We start from the raw sequence: 21,799 nt of genomic DNA on the forward strand, positions 1-21,799 counted from the left end.
CATAACGCTTCTCATTGAAACCAAAAAGTTCTATTTTGGTCTCATCCATCCACAAAACATTTCTCCAATAGCCTTCTGGCTTGTGCACATGATCTTTAGCAAACTGCAGATGAGAAGCAAACTGCAGACGAGAAGCAATGTTCTTTTTGGAGAGCAGTGGCTTTCTCCTTCCAACCCTGCCATGTACACCATTGTTGTTCGGTGTTCTCCTGTTGGTGGACTCATGAACATTAACATTAGCCAATGTGAGAGAGGCCTTCAGTTGCTTAGAAGTTACCCTGGGGTCCTTTGTGACCTTGCCGACTATTACAAGCCTTGCTCTTGGAGTGATCTTTGTTGGTCGACCACTCCTGGGGCGGGTAACAATGGTCTTGAATGTCTTTCATTTGTACACAATCTGTCTGACTGTGGCTTGGTGGAGTCCAAATTCTTTAGAGATGGTTTTGTAACCTTTTCCAGCCTGATGAGCATCAACAACGCTTTTTCTGAGGTCCTCAGAAATCCCCTTTCTTCGTGCCATGATACACTTCCACAAACATGGGTTGTGAAGATCAGACTTTGATAGATCCCTGTTCTTTAAATAAAACAGGGTGCCCACTCACACCTGATTGTCATCCCATTGACTGAAAACACCTGACTCTAATTTCACCTTCAAATTAACTGCTAATCCTAGAGGTTCACATACTTTTGCCACTCACAGATATGTAATATTGGATCATTTTCCTCAATAAATAAATGACCAAGTATAATATTTTTGTCTCATTTGTTTAACTGGGTTCTCTTTATCTACTTTTAGGACTTGTGTGAAAATCTGATGATGTTTTAGGTCATATTTATGCAGAAATATAGAAAATTCTAAAGAGTTCACAAACTTTCAAGCACCACTGTAATTGCACTTCCAGGCTTAGCCAGTGTTTCATTAGAATTAGACATGTGGCTATAGCTAAATGTGCTAGTAAATTCATTACGATTCCTTATATTTTCTTTCCGTGAGGATCAGTGAATGCTAAAAGGTAAAGTAGATTGGTTTAGCTTGTGTGTTGAGTTATGAATGTAAAAGGGGACAGTGTCCTGTTCGAGAAAGGAAATGATCCTGTTTGAGAAAAGAAATAATCCTATGTCAGAAAGGAAGTTGTGGAAGGCTAAAGATGACAGTGATGTATGTTGCATGGTTGTTTGCTAACAGTTTGTATAAGTCACTCTGTCTGTATTAACCTCCTCCATCAGCTACTGCACGACTTCCCAGATGAGTTACGAGCCGACATCGCCATGCACCTCAACAAGGACATCCTGCAGCTGCCCCTCTTCTCCTCTGCCAGTAGAGGGTGCCTGCGCTCACTCTCTCTTCACATCAAGACTTCCTTCTGCGCTCCGGGGGAATATCTCATACGGCATGGAGACGCCCTACATGCTCATCACTTCGTTTGCTCTGGATCCCTGGAGGTGCTTAAGGATGGGATGGTGCTTGCCATATTGGGTAAGTAATATTTATATTTAGCAGTATATTTATCTAATCAGCCGATCCCTTGACAGCAGCACAATGCATAAAATCATGCAGATACAAATCAAGAGCTTCAGTTAATGATCACTTCAAACATCAGAATGGGAAAATCGTGATCTCAAAGTGTGACTTTCTTTCACTGTGGCATGGGTGTTGGTTTGAACCAGGTGGACTCTGGTTTGAGTCTTTCAGAACCTGCTGATCTCCTGGGGTTTTCACACACAACAGTCTCTGGAGTTTACACGGACAGAATGGTGCGAAAAACAAAAAACATCGAGTGAGTGGGCGACAGTTCTGTGTGTGGAAACAAACGCCTTGTTGATAAAAGACGTCAGAGGAAAATGGCCGGATTGGTTCAAGCTGCCAGGAAGGATATAGCAACTCATATAATCACTACAACAGAGTTGAACCGTCAAGGCCTTCTAGGCGTTCAGAGAAGCCCAAACATATCAGCATTTCAAATGTTATATTTAATTGCGGGCGGCATGGTGGTGTAGTGGTTAGCACTGTCGCCTCACAGCAAGAAGGTCCGGGTTCGAGCCCCGTGGCCGACGAGGGCCTTTCTGTGCGGAGTTTGCATGTTCTCCCCATGTCCGCGTGGGTTTCCTCTGGGTGCTCCGGTTTCCCCCACAGTCCAAAGACATGCAGGTTAGGTTAACTGGTGACTCTAAATTGACCGTAAGTGTGAATGGTTGTCTGTGTCTATGTGTCAGCCCTGTGATGACCTGGCGACTTGTCCAGGGTGTACCCCGCCTTTCGCCTGTAGTCAGCTGGGATAGGCTCCAGCTCACCTGCGACCCTGTAGAAGGATAAAGCGGCTAGAGATAATGAGATGAGATATTTAATTGCTTTCATAATTTCATTATAATTTTCTCTTCTAATTCTAATTTGGCTTCATTTTATATCAACTTTACTTCAGAAATGAAAGGGTTACTGTCCTGAAAACATTAAAATTGAGTTATCCAATGAGATTTTTTTGTTTGTTGTGTCTAGGCTGAGAAGAGTTTCGAGCTGGCTCACTCATTGGTTAGGACTTCATTGCCGGGACAGAAGGCCATGGCAGTGTATGTTTCTGTAGGAAGTGACAGATGAATTAACCAATCAGATTTTGATTTATAATGGGAGGGACCAAAAATGTATCGCCCTCGGCCTACTCGAAGGCCAATGTGAGCTTAACTGCAAGTCGGCGCTGTCAGTGCAGCAGTGAAGTCACCTTCCAGCCGGTGTAGCGTTCATCAGTAGTCTTAGCGAATGCTAATAAAGCAGTCAAGCCAGTGCTATCGAGAGCAAGTAGCACAGGCTAACGACCAAGAAACTAAGTTTTCTGTCTCCAGACTCTTCTTCCACGTTGCACGCTCGCTACAGTATTTTTCACTCAGACTTAATTATTAATTTCCCTGTGTAATATACTTAATTACTTTGAAAATCAACATCGACAACTACACACAATGGAGCGACCTGGCAGCCTGCCGATAATCCCTTACAAAATCCTTTGCCCTGTTGCTTTTCTGGTGTGTCTGGCTAAGTTTTGGTTGAGCTCAAGTCCCAGCTCTAATAGTAACAGTTCGCCACTGCTTCACAACCGTGGTGAGCAGAAAAGCATCTCACCATGCAACAGGAGAAGACCAAGTTGGGTTCCACTCCTGCATCCAAGAACAGGAATCTTAGAATCAAGAACAAGTTCCTATTATAGTGGCCAGTGAGTGTAATTAATGCACTCGGTTGCCAGTATTAGCTACACCTACTTTGTATTCACACTTAGTAGTCATTTTATCATTGATATATATTATTTAGGTCACTTTATAGCTGCACAATTATGAATGTAGCCATCTGGTGTGAGACGCAATTTGTCAGCTGCTGTATATCCTGTCCATATGTGCTGACGAGATATGATTTGCTTTGTGGATTATTCACAGCAGTGACACTGACATGGCCATGTGTGCTCTGGTTTCATGTCTCTGGTTGTTGCATGCAGGTAAGGGAGATCTGATTGGAGCAGACCTGCCTGGGCGGGATCAGGTAATCAAGGCCAATGCGGATGTGAAAGCTCTGACCTACTGTGACCTGCAGTACATCAGTATCAGGGCGCTGCGCGAGGTCCTCGATCTCTATCCTGAATACGGCAACCGCTTCAACGAGGACATTCATCACAACCTCACGTACAACCTCAGAGAGGTGAGATCGCTCGGGAGACATCACTATTTAAAGCAACCATTCTGAAAGTACAGTAGTTACAGTGCCTTGCAAAAGTATTCATACCCCTTGAACTTTTTCACATTTTTCCACCTTACAACCACAAACTTAAAAGTTTTTTATTGAGATTTTATGTGATAGACCAACACAGAGTAGCACATAATTGTGAAGTGAAACGAAAATGATAAATGGTCTTCAAAATTTTCAACAAATAAAAATCTGAAAAATGTGGTGTGCATTAGTATTCAGCCCCCTGTACTCTGATACCTCTAAACAGGGCCGTAACTACCATTGAGGACACCGAGGTCATGTCCTCGGCATTTTTTTTCCCACGGTATTTTTTTTTCACTCAGAAATGTGAAATTAATATATGATGAAAATCGTTCTGACTTTGATCGGTGGAAAATTCTAAATTCAGCTTGCATCCCCCTGTCCCCATAATCATTTTTAAACGAAGCTGAAATATCCGACATTAGAAACATTTCATATTAGGCAGCCTCGCGATAGTCAGCTAAGCACCACGGGATATACAAGCGTTGAGAAGTGTTCTCATCAAGGTCCGACTCCGCAGCCAGTCAGTTTGTCAATTAGTCGTGGAATCTGAAAATTGACATAAGATGAAGAAGTCTACTACACTAAAACAAACCAAACTCAGCTTTGGAAAGTCAACAAGTGAGAGAAAAAGAAAGAGGGAAGAAGGGGAGTTAATTTTGCCAGTCACTGACAGTTATATGCCGGAATGCTTATGATCATTAACAGTGCAATTTTAATTAGCATTTCAAGCAACAACAGTCGAAGCCACTTAGCTAGATAGGATTTTCGTTTTCCAGGCGGCACAAACTCTTTTATTCTCTCTCTCGTCTCGATTTGATTTGGTGCGTTTCAGATCAGAAAAGGCTGGACAGTCGTGACCTGTTGTTTATGAAGTTATTGGATACTGACGAGACTTGAGCTATTTTGCTAACTTACCAGACTATAGGCTAACGTGAACACAAGACACTATTGTTTTGATCATTGGTTGCATTTTCGAACGGAAATGAAAACGGGTAGCAAACTTATTATGTTCACATTTTATTTACAACATGATGTACCACCTCTGACTGCTTTCTGTCAATCATGAACAGCCCAGCCGCGCTCACAGCTCCTCCTCCAATCACCAGCTGGAGATGAGCCTCCTCTCGGGAAGTCTTGTCCCGCCCCTCTTATTGACTCCCATCTCCAGTGAGGTTCAGTCTCCGAATGTGGCGTTTTAGTCGGTTTTGCCCAATAACCTCATCTCATCTCATTATCTCTAGCCGCTTTATCCTTCTACAGGGTCGCAGGCAAGCTGGAGCCTATCCCAGCTGGCTACGGGTGAAAGGCGGGGTACACCCTGGACAAGTCGCCAGGTCATCACAGGGCTGACACATAGACACAGACAACCATTCACACTCACATTCACACCTACGCTCAATTTAGAGTCACCAGTTAACCTAACCTGCATGTCTTTGGACTGTGGGGGAAACCGGAGCACCCGAAGGAAACCCACGCAGACACGGGGAGAACATGCAAACTCCACACAGAAAGGCCCTCGCCGGCCCCGGGGCTCGAACCCGGACCTTCTTGCTGTGAGGCGACAGCGCTAACCACTACACCACCGTGCCACCCTGTCCAATAACCGTCTAGTATTTTGCTATTGAAAAGGGCATATATTTTTTAAAAAGCAATTGAAGTCCATTCAGGCTCGGCTAGATTGCGTTGTCACTCTCACTCACTCTCTCACTCACTCAAACTCTCACTCACTCACTTTCACACACTCTCTCACTCACTCACACTCCATCACTCACTCAAACTCTCACTCTTTCACTCACACTCCATCACTCACTCAAACTCTCTCTCACTCACTCACTCACTCACTCTCACTCCATCACTCACTCAAACTCTCACTCACTCACTCTCACACACTCTCTCTCACTCACTCACTCACTCACGCACACACACACACAAAATATTTTTGTGATCGTGCAGTTTTGAAATTGTTAAAATAAACATGTTCACCTACATGTTCATCTTGTTGGGCTTGTGATTTTGACTCGTTTCCAAAATGTATGAAAACTCACCATATTAGGACATTTTCTTTTGGCAAATAAGATGTATCGCAATGTTTGACCTCGGTATTTGAAAAATCCTGGTTACGGTCCTGCCTCTAAATACAATCCAATGCAATCAATTGCCTTCAGAAGTCATCTAATTAGTTAATAGAGTCCTACTGTGTGTAATTTACTCTCAGCATAAATACACTTGTTCTGTGAAGGCCTCAGTGGTTTGTTAGAGAACACTGAAGAACAAACAGCATCATGAAGACCAAAGAACTCACCAGACAGGTCAGGGATAAAGTTCTGGAGAAGTTTAAAGCAGGGTTAGGTTATAAAAACATATCCCAAGCTCTGAACATCTCAAGAAGCACTGTTCAATCCATCATTCAAAAATGGAAAAAGTATGGCACAACTGCAAACCTACCAAGACATGGCCGTCCACCTAAACTGACAGAGCGAGCAAGGAGAGCACTGGTCAGAGAAGCAGCCAAGAGGCCCATGATCACTCTGGAGGAGCTGCAGAAATCCACAGCTCAGGTGGGAGAATCTGTGCACAGGACAACTATAAGTCGTACACTCCACAAATCTGGCCTTTTTGGAAGAGTGGCAAGAAGAAAGCCATTGTTGAAAGACAGGCATAAGAAGCCATGTAGGGGACACAGCAAACATGTGGAAGAAGGTACTTTGGTTAGATGAGACCAAAGTTGAACTTTTTGGCCTAAATGCAAAGCACTATGTGTGGCGGAAAACTAACACTGCTCTGCTCATCACCCTGCACACACCATCCCCACTGTGAAACATGGTGGTGGCAGTATCATGCTATGGGGATGCTTTTCTTCAGCAGGGACAGGGAAGCTGGTCAGAGTTGATGGGAAGATGGATGGAGCTAAATACAGGGCAATCCTGGAAGAAAACCTGTTGGAGGCTGCAAAAGACTTGAGACTGGGAAGGAGATTCACCTTCCAGCAAGACAGTGACCCTAAACATACAGCCAGAGCTACAATGGAATGGTTTAGATCAAAGAATATTCATCTCATCTCATTATCTCTAGCCGCTTTATCCTTCTACAGGGTCGCAGGCAAGCTGGAGCCTATCCCAGCTGACTACGGGCGAAAGGCGGGGTACACCCTGGACAAGTCGCCAGGTCATCACAGGGCTGACACATAGACACAGACAACCATTCACACTCACATTCACACCTACGGTCAATTTAGAGTCACCAGTTAACCTAACCTGCATGTCTTTGGACTGTGGGGGAAACCGGAGCACCCGGAGGAAACCCACGCGGACACGGGGAGAACATGCAAACTCCACACAGAAAGGCCCTCGCCGGCCACGGGGCTCGAACCCAGGACCTTCTTGCTGTGAGGCGACAGCGCTAACCACTACACCACCGTGCCGCCAAGAATATTCATGTATATTTGAAATAATTGATGAAAAAACTGACTAATATACCGTAAGTAGTTAATAATTATGACACAACTCAGTGAATTAATAACTGAATGTATTCATTTCATTTCAATTTTATTTGTATAGCGTTTTAAACAGTAGACATTCCTACAGAGCAGCTTCACGGAAATTGTGTCTCATTTAGTTCCTGCTTTAGTTAATACTCAATACAGTACAATTTTGAAACTCTACACTGCTTTGAGGATGAATAATTATTCTTTCTTTCTTTCTTTCTCTCTCTCCCTCTGCTTCCCTCAGGGTCAGACTCGATTTCCTCGCTCTCCGAGAATCTCACAGGTACAACATGTACAGGCACATTCATTACATGATCACACACACACATACACACACACACACACATGCCCTCACACTTATGCTCATTCACACATGGAACATATTCCCACATGCACACACTCACAAACCTACAGACAGACAACAAATTAAAACATATTGCCACAGTTGTCATGAGGTTTTTTGGATTCAGTACTGAGGATTCTTGCAGTAATTACTAATCTGGGTGTGAATTAGACTTTCAGAAATAGCTCTCCGTTTCAATCAAATATATAATCATGCTGCCAAATAATTCTCAAGCACACAGAGGTAGACACACAATTTGTGTGTGACAAAAATGTATACCATTTATTACTTGAAATTTTGCCTCCTTTATGTTTGAAAAGCACATCAGTGTTAAATGGTATGGAAAGCTACTCTACTCGATCTCGCCTCGACGTCTCACACAACATGGAGTTACCGTTACCATCCGGATGTGGATTAATTTCCAATAACAGCATGTCATGAAGTGCTTTATTCCTATTATACCACAGCAATTTGTCAACAATTAAATTTTTTATGAACTGTGACATGCCATGCTTTTTATCCATTTATAGTTACATTTAATGCTGTGGAACATCCATGAAACAAGTTAGTTCTTGTTATCAGTTGTGATATAGCAGCTTTAAGCTTTTGGTTCACTCACCAGCCCCTTTATATCTTACTTTTGAAGCTAATAAGCCAAAAAAAAAACCCAGCATGTCATGACACTCACACTGGAGACTCCTTCCATGAATGATAAACATCTTACGGAAAGCGACACCCTATCATTAATAATTCCTTTTCTTTGTTAAATAATAATGATAACTAGACTGCATTTCCGCAGAGAAAATGCAAAGTGTGCTTGCTGAGCTGTAGCAGAACAGCTATCATGCTAGCATGCTAAAAGCTAGCATGCCAACATGCTAATGCCAACATGCTAACAACTAGCATGCTAACAGTTAGCATACTAACATGCTAACAGTTAGCATATTAACATGCTAACAGCATACTAACATGCTAAAAGCTAGCATGTTAATGCTAACATGCTAATAGATAACATGCTAACAGCTAGCATTCTAACATGCTAATGATTAACATACTATTTGTGAAAATTCTAACACTTTAAGGCTAATATGCTGACAGCTATCATGCTAACAGCTCACAGGCTAACATGCTAATGGCTAGTATGTTAACTTTTAGCACGCTAACACGCTGAGGGTGACACGCTAACAGTTAGCATGCTAACATGCTCAGGCGAACTCTCTAACAGCAAACATGCGAACTCTGCATGCTACCATGCTAATCCTAACATGTTAACAGCTCTCATGATAACATGCTAATGGTGAACATGCTAACAACTTGTGAGCTAACAGCAGGCATGATATCGTAATGGGTAATATGCTAACAGATAGCATGGTAACACGTGAATGCTTATATGCTAATTGCTATCGTGTGCGCGTGTAAGTATTCCTAATAAAGTGGCCATTGAGTTGAAGTTGATTTGCTGTCAAAGCCTCAAATGAGCAGATCCTTGCCAAATGCATCATCACCTATCGGGGAAGGGAGGAATGACTCAGTCAAGCTTCCATTGATTAGCGGCAAAATGGAGAAAAAATGGACGGATGAAAGGCAAGACAAAGACGAGTGCGGATCAGAACCGATATCATGTGTGTGATGGGTGATTTGGCCTGAGGTGCCGTATGAAGTTTGGTGGATGTGTGGTGAAGTGTTACTGAGCAAAACTCCATTCATTTGAATGGGACCAAAAATCAATGGAAGCCTATGGAGGTAAAAAGAGATGCGTGAAAACCAAGGAAAAGACGAGTGCAGGTCTCAGATGAGGGGATGGATCTGTGCGGGGACTTGGCCTGAGTCATCAAGTGAAGTTTCTTAAAGTTTGGTCACTTGGTTAAAAAAAACTGATGGAGAGTGAAAGTTTTTCTCCTGAAACACCATTCATTTTCAATGGGGCCAAAAATCAATGCAAGCCTGTGGAGGAAAAAGGGATGAGCAAAAAGAAAGGAAAAATATGAGTGCGGGTCAGAACCGATTGCATGTATGTGTCAGGGGAGTTGGCCTGAAGTATCACATGAGGTTTGGTGCATCTGCGATGGAGCGTGTCTGAGTAGGACGATTCGATTCATGAGCCCTATTCATTCTCTATGGGAAAAAAACAAAAGAAAAACGACAAGAACAAGAGAACCGGTGCATTGATCCAAAAGCTGTATACAAGCACACTACACCACTTCGGACCAGACGTCTCAGGATTGGAACGGTGTCTCTATCTCGAACGCCCTAGGAGGAGTAGTGGATCCAAAAAACGTGTCGGAATAAGGCAGAATAAGTAAACTTAAGAAGAACAATAGTGTGCTTGCCTTTGGCTGCTGTGTGCTTGAGCAAGCACACTAATAACAACTTTAACCTTTTTATTATTATTATTTTTAGCTCATCCGGCCGATAGGCGATGAGCTCATGCCATCATGTGTTGTCCATCGTCCGTCTGGCATCGCCTACATTTCACAAAAATCGCTTCTTCTCTCTTAATTCTTCACCGATTTTTATTCTTCTACCCAAATTTGCATAATTGCATTTAATCTTGAAGATATGGAGTAATTAATCAATCCCTAACGAGCAGTTTCCACACAAATCACTTCTTCTCCCTCAATTCCTCACCGATTTTGATTCTTTCTGGCATGAAGGTAGGGGTACCTAGGGTGCATATAACTTCTACCCAGATTTGCTTAATTATAATTATTAATGAAGTTATGGACTAATTAAGCCTTAATGAGCAGTTCAACAAAAATCACTTTTTCTCGGTCAATTCTTCACTGTTTTGGATCCTTTCTGGCAAATAGGTCGGTATTCCTAGAGTGGATATCGCTTCTATATATACAACCCCGATTCCAAAAAAGTTGGGACAAAGTACAAATTGTAAATAAAAACAGAATGCAATGATGTGGAAGTTTCAAAATTCCAAATTTTATTCAGAATAGAACATAGATGACATATCAAATGTTTAAACTGAGAAAATGCATCATTTAAAGAGAAAAATTAGGTGATTTTAAATTTCATGACAACAACACATCTCAAAAAAGTTGGGACAAGGCCATGTTTACCACTGTGAGACATCCCCTTTTCTCTTTACAACAGTCTGTAAACGTCTGGGGACTGAGGAGACAAGTTGCTCAAGTTTAGGGATAGGAATGTTAACCCATTCTTGTCTAATGTAGGATTCTAGTTGCTCAACTGTCTTAGCTCTTTTTTGTCGTATCTTCCGTTTTATGATGCGCCAAATGTTTTCTATGGGTGAAAGATCTGGACTGCAGGCTGGCCAGTTCAGTACCCGGACCCTTCTTCTACGCAGCCATGATGCTGTAATTGATGCAGTATGTGGTTTGGCATTGTCATGTTGGAAAATGCAAGGTCTTCCCTGAAAGAGACGTCGTCTGGATGGGAGCATATGTTGCTCTAGAACCTGGATATACCTTTCAGCATTGATGGTGTCTTTCCAGATGTGTAAGCTGCCCATGCCACACGCACTAATGCAACCCCATACCATCAGAGATGCAGGCTTCTGAACTGAGCACTGATAACAACTTGGGTCGTCCTTCTCCTCTTTAGTCCAAATGACACGGCGTCCCTGATTTCCATAACGAACTTCAAATTTTGATTCGTCTGACCACAGAACAGTTTTCCACTTTGCCACAGTCCATTTTAAATGAGCCTTGGCCCAGAGAAGATGTCTGCGCTTCTGGATCATGTTTAGATACGGCTTCTTCTTTGAACTATAGAGTTTTAGCTGGCAACAGCGGATGGCACGGTGAATTGTGTTCACAGATAATGTTCTCTGGAAATATTCCTGAGCCCATTTTGTGATTTCCAATACAGAAGCATGCCTGTATGTGATGCAGTGCCGTCTAAGGGCCCGAAGATCACGGGCACCCAGTATGGTTTTCCGGCCTTGACCCTTACGCACAGAGATTCTTCCAGATTCTCTGAATCTTTTGATATTATGCACTGTAGATGATGATATGTTCAAACTCTGCAATTTTACACTGTCGAACTCCTTTCTGATATTGCTCCACTATTTGTCAGCGCAGAATTAGGGGGATTGGTGATCCTCTTCCCATCTTTACTTCTGAGAGCCGCTGCCACTCCAAGATGCTCTTTCTATACCCAGTCATGTTAATGACCTATTGCCAATTGACCTAATGAGTTGCAGTTTGGTCCTCCAGCTGTTCCTTTTTTGTACCTTTAACTTTTCCAGCCTCTTATTGCCCCTGTCCCAACTTTTTTGAGATGTGTTGCTGTCATGAAATTTCAAATGAGCCAATATTTGGCATGAAATTTCAAAATGTCTCACTTTCGACATTTGATATGTTGTCTATGTTCTATTGTGAATACAATATCAGTTTTTGTGATTTGTAAATTATGGCATTCTGTTTTTATTTACAATTTGTACTTTGTCCCAACTTTTTTGGAATCGGGGTTGTAGTGTATATAGCTTGCAACCTTTATTGTGCAAGGTGGCCCACTTTAGATCGTTCCTTCTGGACTAGACGGTGCCGGAGTGAGCTACGCCGTAATTGACGGTCTTGTTGTTATTATTATTATTATTATGACACAATAATATTCTTGTGTCTAGCGTGAAATATTATCTTTTCACCAATTCCCTTGTCTTTCCTCTCTTGTTCGTATCTCCAGGGTCGTTCTGACTCCACCCTTACTCCTGAGCCGAAACTGCCCTTTATTGTGGAGGCCGAAGAAGAGGATGATCCAGGACAGGAAGTAGGCAGGCAGCCGTTGCTCTCCAGCGTGGAAGGAAACTCAAACCATTCTGCTCTGAGTGCCATGTTAGGGGAAGAGCTACGCCATTTCGGCATGCTCCGCCTCTGCCGCTCTCCAACCCAAGGATACCGAGGGCAGAGCCCCTCCCCCCACCCACCAGCCAGTGAGGAGCTGTGTCCCCCTGTGATCGACACAGGCCCCGTCAGCCGTCCAGCCAAGCTATTCATCCCCTCGCTTACCTGTGTCAGTCCATTAGACCTAAGCCCCAGGTAAGGACTATCACTGCAGCCTTATTTCTATCCTAATTATTAGTTCTCTTGCTCTTAGATATTATACTGTAAAAAAAAAATCACACAATGGGAAACATGATTACAGGAAAGTATTGTAATATTTCACATTGTATAAATCAACACAGAATCCAATGGCTGATGCTTATAACTTAAAATTGAGGCAGGATACAATTGAGCTGGGGCAGCACAGTGGTGTAGTGGTTAGCGCTGTCACCTCACAGCAAGAAGGTCCGGGTTCGAGCCCCATGGCCGGCGAGGGCCTTTCTGTGCGGAGTTTGCATGTTCTCCCTGTGTCTGTGTGGGTTTCCTCCGGGTGCTCCGGTTTCCCCCACAGTCCAAAGACATGCAGGTTAGGTTGACTGGTGACTCTAAATTGACCGTAGGTGTGAATGTGAGTGTGAATGGTTGTCTGTGTCTCTATGTCAGCCCTGTGATGACCTGGCGACTTGTCCAGGGTGTACCCCGCCTTTCGCCCGTAGTCAGCTGGGATAGGCTCCAGCTTGCCTGCAACCCTGTAGAACAGGATAAAGCGGCTAGAGATGATGAGATGAGATGAGACATACGGGTACACATAGAACATGCATGGTGGTGTAAGTGGTTACGGTCGCCTCACAGCAAGAAGGTCCTGGGTTCGAACGCAGCGGCCGGCGAGGGCCATTCTGTGTGGAGTTTGCATGTTCTTTCCCTGTCTGCATGGGTTTCCTCCGGGTGCTCCGGTTTCCCCCACAGTCCAAAGACGTGCAGGTTAGGTTAACTGGTGACTCTAAATTGACCGTAGGTGTGAATGTGAGTGTGAATGGTTGTCTGTGTCTATGTGTCAGCCCTGTGATGACCTGGCGACTTATCCAGGGTGTACCCCGCCTTTCGCCCGTAGTCAGCTGGGATAGGCTCCAGCTTGCCTGCGACCCTGTAGAACAGGATAAAGCAGCTACAGATAATGAGATGAGATGAGAGACAACTGAGCTGAAGGTTAAAGGTCTTGCTCAAGGAACCAGCCATAGCAGTTTAGCAGTGTTGGGATCTAAATACACAACATCCTGCTCTGTAACTCAAAACCTTCACCACTGAGTTACTTCAACTAGCTTGATGGGGATGAATCAATGTAAGTTAACTGAGGCTTTAACTTACAGTCCAGAAGACTGTAGATTCAAATCCCAGCACCACCAAACTGATGATTGGGTCCTTGAGCAAGACCCTTAACCTTCAAATCAGATGCATCTTCTATCAAATGTAAGCCACTTTAAAAAAAAATGCTCATATATATATATATATATATATATATATACTTGATTACATGTTACTTTACACTATGTTGAAGCAATATCGTATGAGAGGGAGTGCTGTTGGACTGAATATCATCACGGTTGGGGATTTGGTGTTAGATACGAGGCTATAAGTCAAATGCCGTAGCTAATCATAGCCGTGTTGATATTCAGTACAACCTCAAGTGTGATATTGCTATTATACAGCAGAAATTAATCTCAAATAAGTGACCTTTTGAACACAATATGACTAAATGCTCTGTTTATTTTTGCTCCGTGAGCAGAAATAGATTACATTACAGGCATTTAGCAGATGCTCTTATCAAGAGCAACATACCCAGAGCAGCTGGGGGTTAGGTGCCTTGCTCAAGGGTACTTCAGCCGTTCTTGCTGGTCCAGGGAATCAAACCGGCGACCTTTTGGTCCCAAAGCTGCTTCTCTTACCATTAGGCCTGGAGAAGCCACACTGAGTTTATCGCTCATTATTAAGCTGGCTAGCTAGTTCACACTGATAAGGTGCTTCCGGTAAATTTGGTGTCCCTTCTTCCTTTTCATCTTTATCTGATGACCTTTCATATTTGAAGTCAAAAGTCGTCTCATCTCATTATCTCTAGCCGCTTTATCCTTCTACAGGGTCGCAGGCAAGCTGGAGCCTATCCCAGCTGACTACGGGCAAAAGGCGGGGTACACCCTGGACAAGTCGCCAGGTCATCACAGGGCTGACACATAGACACAGACAACCATTCACACTCACGGTCAATTTAGAGTCACCAATTAGCCTAACCTGCATGTCTTTGGGGGAAACCCACGCGGACACGGGGAGAACATGCAAACTCCACACAGAAAGGCCCTCGCCGGCCCCGGGGCTCGAACCCAGGACCTTCTTGCTGTGAGGAGACAGCGCTAACCACTACACCACCGTGCCGCCACAGTCAAAAGTCGTATTGCAGAAAAGTATTATTTTAGCCATGTTGCTAACATTACCGTAGTAACCTTTTTGGACTAGGAAGTGGAATTTTACATGAATGATACAGATGAGAAACTAAAAACCTTTTTTTTTTCGTTTCCGTTTCCGGTTGAGAGTACGTCGTGCGCGTTCTGGCTGCCGCTTCTCACCGGAGCTTTTTTATTTTATTTTATTTTATTTCTTTTTCTATTTTTTTTCTGTGTGTTTGTGTAGTTTGATGTTTGTTTGAGTGTTTTGTCCGCCGATTGTGGTGTAGCTCCGGACCTAGTTTTGGGCGTCGGTTCCCTCCAGGCCTTGGTTCACTGTGGGCGATGCCTGCGCTCCCAGCTGTGGACTGCAGTGAGCTCGTTGCTCATTTTACATCGTGGTTGTCCAGCGCTCTGCGCTTTAATGCTTGGCATGATGTTCCGAGCGATGTTGCTCGGTGGTGTCGTGGCGGCTGTGCAGGCGGTTTGGGACACACCAGTGCTCTGCGTGGCGGAGTTTCTCTGCTCGCTTTGTGGATCCACGGCGTGGTGTTCGAGCGATGTTGCTGACGGCGTCACGGTGGCGGTGCGGAAGATGTGGGACTCGTTTTCGTGCGCCTTTTGGTGGGACTGTGGCTGCTACGCCACGGGAATTACATCCTGACCCGTACTTGGTGGACTTTTTACTTTTTATTTTTTATTTATTTATTATTTTTTTATCATTTATTTTTTATTTCCTTGCTATAATTGTAAAGCGTCCTTGGGTTTTTTGAAAGGCGCTATATAAATTTAACTTATTATTATTATTATTATTATTATTAAAAAGGAGGATATACTTTGTTAATTTTAAAAGGAAGGTATGTCTACTAGCTTGTGGGGGAAGCCATGGCCTAACGATCAGAGAAGCAGCTTTGGGACCAAAGCTTTGGGTTGCTGGTTTGATTCCCTGGACCAGTAGAAATGGCTGAAGTGCCCTTGAGCAAGGCACCTAACCCCCAACTGCTCCTCAGGCTGCTCTGGGTACGTTGTACATCGCTCTGGATAAGAGCATCTGCTAAATGTCATGTAACATAATGTAATGCTATCTGCTAGCTTTCCAAATGTGAACACAAACTCAACACTGAACATTCAATGCCCCTCATGCAGCTCGAACAAACAAGCTGTTGAATGAAAAAGGCGACACAGTGAAATAAGAATTCGTTTAAAGCTCGGTTTATGAGGATGTCAGCTTGATTTTATTTCCCATGATCCACAGAGACTTAGTGCACAATGTGCAGTGTGTGTTTATTCATTCTTCTTTAAATATCTCATCTCATCTCATTATCTCTAGCCGCTTTTCTACAGGGTCGCAGGCAAGCTGGAGCCTATCCCAGCTGACTACGGGCGAAAGGCGGGGTACACCCTGGACAAGTCGCCAGGTCATCACAGGGCTGACACATAGGTGGTGTTTACATTAGACCGTATCAGCGGATCATCAGATTAACGTTTTTAAAACGATTCGCGTGCACACAGCAACGCCAATACACGGATACGCTAATCACATGACTAATTAGACGGCACGTCACATGATCCCAGTGCATATCGGGCATGCGCAAGTCACTCACCACTTGCAAGTGGAAGGATGGCAAGCGAACACCTTCTCCAGCAGATAAACACACCTGGCTGTGATGTTCATGTTCTCACTGAGTTTAAGCGCCTGAAGGAGGTAAATAAGTTGAAATGTGTAAATAAACCTCAGTGCGGCTCAGCGCTTCCTCCTGCGCTCCAAATCACTCCGCCCTGAACAGCGAGTGCCCTCTGGAGGGTGCGCACTCCGGCCCTGCGCAGCTCACAGAGCGCGCGAGTGAAGCGCAAGAGCAGTGATTCGGGACTGAGCCGCTGTGTGTGTGATCCCACTGCCAGCGAATCAGGAAGGTGGATGTCACAGTGACGTTGTCCAATGACGACGTCAGCTAGAGCTCAGCACAGCGTTTCCTCGTTCCTCAATGTTTACACAGCACCGGATCAGATACGAGCTGGGTTGAATACGTGGGCCCTGGCGGATTCAAGTTGTTCCGCCTGTGGAGTCGTTTCCCGGCGTTTTAATGTGCACGGACAGTGCATCCGCGACGAAAACGAGACGGATACGGTCTAATGTAAACACCACCATAGACAACCATTCACACTCACATTCGCACCTACGGTCAATTTAGAGTCACCAGTTAACCTAACCTGCATGTCTTTGGACTGTGGGAGAAACCGGAGCACCCGGAGGAAACCCATGCGGACACGGGGAGAACATGCAAACTCCGCACAGAAAGGCCCTCGCCAGCCACGGGGCTCAAACCCGGACCTTCTTGCTGTGAGGCGACAGCGCTAACCACTACACCACCGTGCCGCCCTCTTTAAATATCAGAAATTAAAATAGCTTCCTAACTTTCTGTCTGTCTTTAGAGCTTAATCCTTATCATCGTCATCTCCTTCAGTAGCTGCTTTTATTCTGGTCAGAATCACAGCGAATCTGGAACCTGATCTTGGAACACACACACACACACACACAAACACACACAAAGATGAGTTAGTCCACCTTTTGGAGATACTAAAAGCAAAAAATTCAATTTTCACATACGGCTGGGAAAAAGAGAATATTTGGTGAATGAAAGACATTTCCTTCTTTGTAAAGTGAACAAGTATTTCTCAGAATATTTGGTTTTCACGATTACATTTCTGTCTTTTTGGATGTGACGCTGAATTGATGATCTGACCAGATGAAAAGACACACTGGCCATCCACTGGAGACAAATACTATTGTGTGAGGCATTACAAATGAAATAGAACACAACCGCCCTGTTAATACAGTCTCAAATGTTCCAGTGAAATGGTCCTTTTTCATTGAGTTGATTGCTTTTTTTTTTATTATAGTATGTGGATGGCATTTTCTGAAATGTCGCCATTCTTGGATGAATGTGGTTAATAAACTGAGCTGTAAAGATTTGTTGAGATAGCGACTTCAGGGAAAAGAGGATATTTGAGAGTATGTTTCTGTCCTGCAGGGTTGTGGATGGTATTGAGGACAACGAACCAGCATTTCACTTCAACGTCGAGCCCAATGAGGTCACGTCAAATCGAAGGGCCAAAGGTAAGATCCATTTACACTTAGCGCTGGCTAGAATCTCAGTTTTGTAGTGGATAATTTCCAGTAAAATATTGACTTATACACTCACCGGCTATTTTAATAGGAACTTGTTCTTGATTCTAAGATTCCTATTCTTGGCTGGCAGGAGTAGAACCCAGTGTGGTCTTCTGCTGTTGCATGCTGAGATGCTTTTCTGCTCACCACGGTTGTAAAGAGTTGCTATGAGTTGCTATATCCTTCCTGGCAGCTCGAACCAGTCTGACCATTTTCCTCCGACCTCTCTTATCAACAAGGCGTTTGTTTCCACCCACAGAACTGTCGCTCATTCGGTGTTTTTTGTTTATTTTTCACATTATTCTGTCTGTGTAAACTCTAGAGACTGTTGCGTGTGAAAACCCCAGGAGGTCAGCAGTTTCTGAAAGACTCAAACCAGTCCATCTGGCTCAAACCAACACCCATGCCACAGTGAAAGGAAGTCACACTTTGAGATCACAGTTTTTCCCATTCTGATGTTTGAAGTGAACATGAATTGAAGCTCTTGATTTGTATCTGCGTGATTTTACACATTGGGATTGGCTGATTAGATAACTGCATAAAACAGCAGGTGGATGGGTGTTCCTAATAAAGAGGCCGGTGAAGGTATAACTCTTATACAGTGATTTAAATGATATACTGATATAAACTCTTATATAGAGATTAAAAATGTAAAAGTATCTATTATATCATATACATGAGATATAATTCACAGTTAAACCCACTTTTTACATAAGTGTCTGTGCTTTTTAGATCCCTTTCAGGTGAATGCCAACCTTTTACTTGAGACAGAAGAAGTTAGACAAAGCATCTCCCAACTCAACACAGAGGTATTCAATATACACACTTGCACGTTAGTGTTGGTCAAAACATCTCATCTCATTATCTCTAGCCGCTTTATCCTGTTCTACAGGGTCGCAGGCGAGCTGGAGCCTATCCCAGCTGACTACGGGCGAAAGGCGGGGTACACCCTGGACAAGTCGCCAGGTCATCACAGGGCTGACACATAGACACAGACAACCATTCACACTCACATTCACACCTACGGTCAATTTAGAGTCACCAGTTAACCTAACCTGCACGTCTTTGGACTGTGGGGGAAACCGGAGCACCCGGAGGAAACCCACGCGGACACGGGGAGAACATGCAAACTCCGCACAGAAAGGCCCTCGCCGGCCACGGGGCTCGAACCCGGACCTTCTTGCTGTGAGGCGACAGCGCTAACCACTACACCACCGTGCCGCCCCCTGGTCAAAACATATTTAACCAAATTATATCACGAAATGTTTTAGGCTTATGTTATACGATTTATTCAATGTCAAGGAAAAGAAGACATTTAACTTACAATCTGTATATAAAATAAACCTCCTGTTTAAAGAAGCAGTCTGTAATTTTTGAAATGCATTTCGACAGTAATAATTTTAGACCTGAAAGATACACTTAAAGCATATGTGATTCATCATATTTATTTGCAAGGGATCTGGATAGGTTGCTCATTACAGGCGTCTGTTTAATTTTTTTTTCCAGCCCTGAAATTAGATCCACCTCTAGCTGAAAATAGCACACCATGCCACACTTTCCCTTAAAATGCAGCTTCGAAGGTATAATAGAAGTGGTGGTGCAGTTAATTGGAGAAGGTTTTCATTGTTTTTGTGGCAATTTGCCTCACAGGCAGCAGCGAGCTACAAAATTTGCAAACCGTGCCTTTAAAACAAATTAGAAATGAATTTGGCTGTTGGACCCTGAAGATCGAGGCTGTTACGACCTGATCTGGAGCCCCAGCCTGGTTTACACCACATCAACCTGCAATCATGAGACTCAAGACAGATGACTACGTATGTGAGACTACAAAAATATATATATATATATTTATTTTCAGAATGATTAGAAGTTTCACTTCAACCGCGTTTGCTTGAATGGCCATTGCTAATACACTTTCCTCAGTTATTAATAATGATAGCATGTTGAATTTATTTAAGACATTTCTCAAATCCTGAGTTGCTTTACAATCTTGGAAAAAGAAACACACAAAAACTGTGTAATGAGTGAGAGATGCAAGTGTGTAAACACTGAATTAGATGATCCAGTTTTTCCAATAAAGTCAGAGTTAAAGTCGTGGCAAGCAGGAAACACAAGATGGGAGCGTGAGGATAGAAATAGAACAACTAATCAAAGGCAAATCTAAGTACACACATATGGGAACAGATCAATGAGCTGGAAAATGCTCCTTGTGCTAAAGGGGTTTGTGGTAAACACAAAATGATAATCAGTCAATCAACCAGACTCAAATACTCATTTCCTGTGTTTCAGATGAACCGCTTGAACCAGGAAGTGTCCAATCTGGCTAAAGGTCTGCATGAGATGATGCACTTCCTGCATACCCACGTAACCATGCCACACTTCCCTTCTCCTGTCCCATCATACTCGTCTTTTAGCCTCCATGCACAAACCAGCAACACCACCCTGACACCATCTCCCTCTGACTGGCCCCCTCGGATGTCTTTCAACATGGCCACGGCTCCCAGCTGTGGCTGTGGAAGAGGCTCTGTTCTGGGACAGGAAGTGGAAATGGAGCATCTCCATCCACTTCCCAGTCCTCCACACAGCACCTGCCCTCACTCTCTGTGCTGCCCCGAACAGGAAAGATTCTCAGCTTTGGGACTGGAGACTCAACCAAGCCCATACCAGACGTCCAGGACAACACCGAATTCACAATACACGGGCCACTCAGGTGGCCGGGCAGTGCCCTGTCTTCTCAGTTTGGTTCCGAGCTTCCCTTCAGTCTCAGGACCTAGCAGGATGGCACCTCAAACAAACTCTCCAAGTAAAGCTCTGTGTTTGCATGGCAGCCTCAGTCAGTCACACTCCTCTCTAAACCTGCAGACCACCCCTGACCTCACATGCCAACGCTCCACACCCATCCACATCTCTCTTACACCAACTGGCCAATCGCAGCCCTTTACAGCCGTCAGTCCACTTATGCATGCTGGGATTTGTAGCCCGAGCTCCTTACACTTGCCAACAGGGTCTAGACAGAACGACCTGGTTGGCTCGAGCCCTGTTCATCTGCATGACCCCACCCTGACCCCCACTGGAGAAATGACTGATACAGAGAACTTGGCCCCTGCAGGGGTCTAAATATAGTATTTACTACATTTCTTTTAATGTAAAGAAGTGCACTGCATGGCCGTTCCTCCAAAAAAAAAAGCAGTGGTATTGCAAAGAGTTTACAGTCTGCACAGAACTTTGCTTTTTTTTGTTGTTTTTTTTGCTTTGACACTATTACCACATAATCTCCATTGCAGCTAGCTTCACCAAAGAACAAGCACTGCTTGGCATTTCAAACTAAATGAGATATAAACGTTTAAATGACAACATGTACAGGATACAAAATGCAATTATATCCGCTCCAAAGTGTAAGATGCATAAAATTCAGAGTATGATGTACAGATATTTGTATGCCAGACAAACCAAAACCAAAATCCTTGCTAAAAACCTGGTGTTAAGGAAATTTCAGAGGAAGGAGTGTTTCTTTGTATATCTGTATATTTTTAATCCTGAGCAAATGCAGATTCTGTGAGCTCACTTCCCATTACTTGAAACGTTTTTTGGCCTGGGTCCCTTGAAAGCCCCTTTCACCCAGAATCCCAAGGTAGACAGTTCCAGTACTTCCCAAGAGCGTCACCCATCAAAGAGAACAAACATCTCATCTCATTATCTCTAGCCGCTTTATCCTGTTCTACAGGGTCGCAGGCAAGCTGGAGCCTATCCCAGCTGACTACGGGCGAAAGGCGGGGTACACCCTGGACAAGTCGCCAGGTCATCACAGGGCTGACACATAGACACAG

At 43.9% G+C, this 21,799-nt stretch overlaps 1 protein-coding gene across 1 annotated transcript in view; it reads left to right on the forward strand.

Moving 5' to 3' along the window:
* kcnh4a (potassium voltage-gated channel, subfamily H (eag-related), member 4a) overlaps window positions 1–21,089 on the forward strand; it is a 113,281-nt gene extending 92,192 nt beyond the window's left edge. The window contains exons 10-16 of the mRNA XM_060902426.1: window positions 1,228–1,477; window positions 3,477–3,676; window positions 7,477–7,515; window positions 12,235–12,587; window positions 17,836–17,921; window positions 18,705–18,781; window positions 20,262–21,089. Coding sequence (XP_060758409.1) covers window positions 1,228–1,477; window positions 3,477–3,676; window positions 7,477–7,515; window positions 12,235–12,587; window positions 17,836–17,921; window positions 18,705–18,781; window positions 20,262–21,089 — 1,833 coding nt within the window. The remainder of the gene's footprint in view (window positions 1–1,227; window positions 1,478–3,476; window positions 3,677–7,476; window positions 7,516–12,234; window positions 12,588–17,835; window positions 17,922–18,704; window positions 18,782–20,261) is intronic.
* Window positions 21,090–21,799: the final 710 nt, after the last annotated feature.

Source organism: Neoarius graeffei, chromosome 20 (genome assembly GCF_027579695.1).
Source record: "Neoarius graeffei isolate fNeoGra1 chromosome 20, fNeoGra1.pri, whole genome shotgun sequence".
Classification (NCBI taxonomy): domain Eukaryota; kingdom Metazoa; phylum Chordata; class Actinopteri; order Siluriformes; family Ariidae; genus Neoarius; species Neoarius graeffei.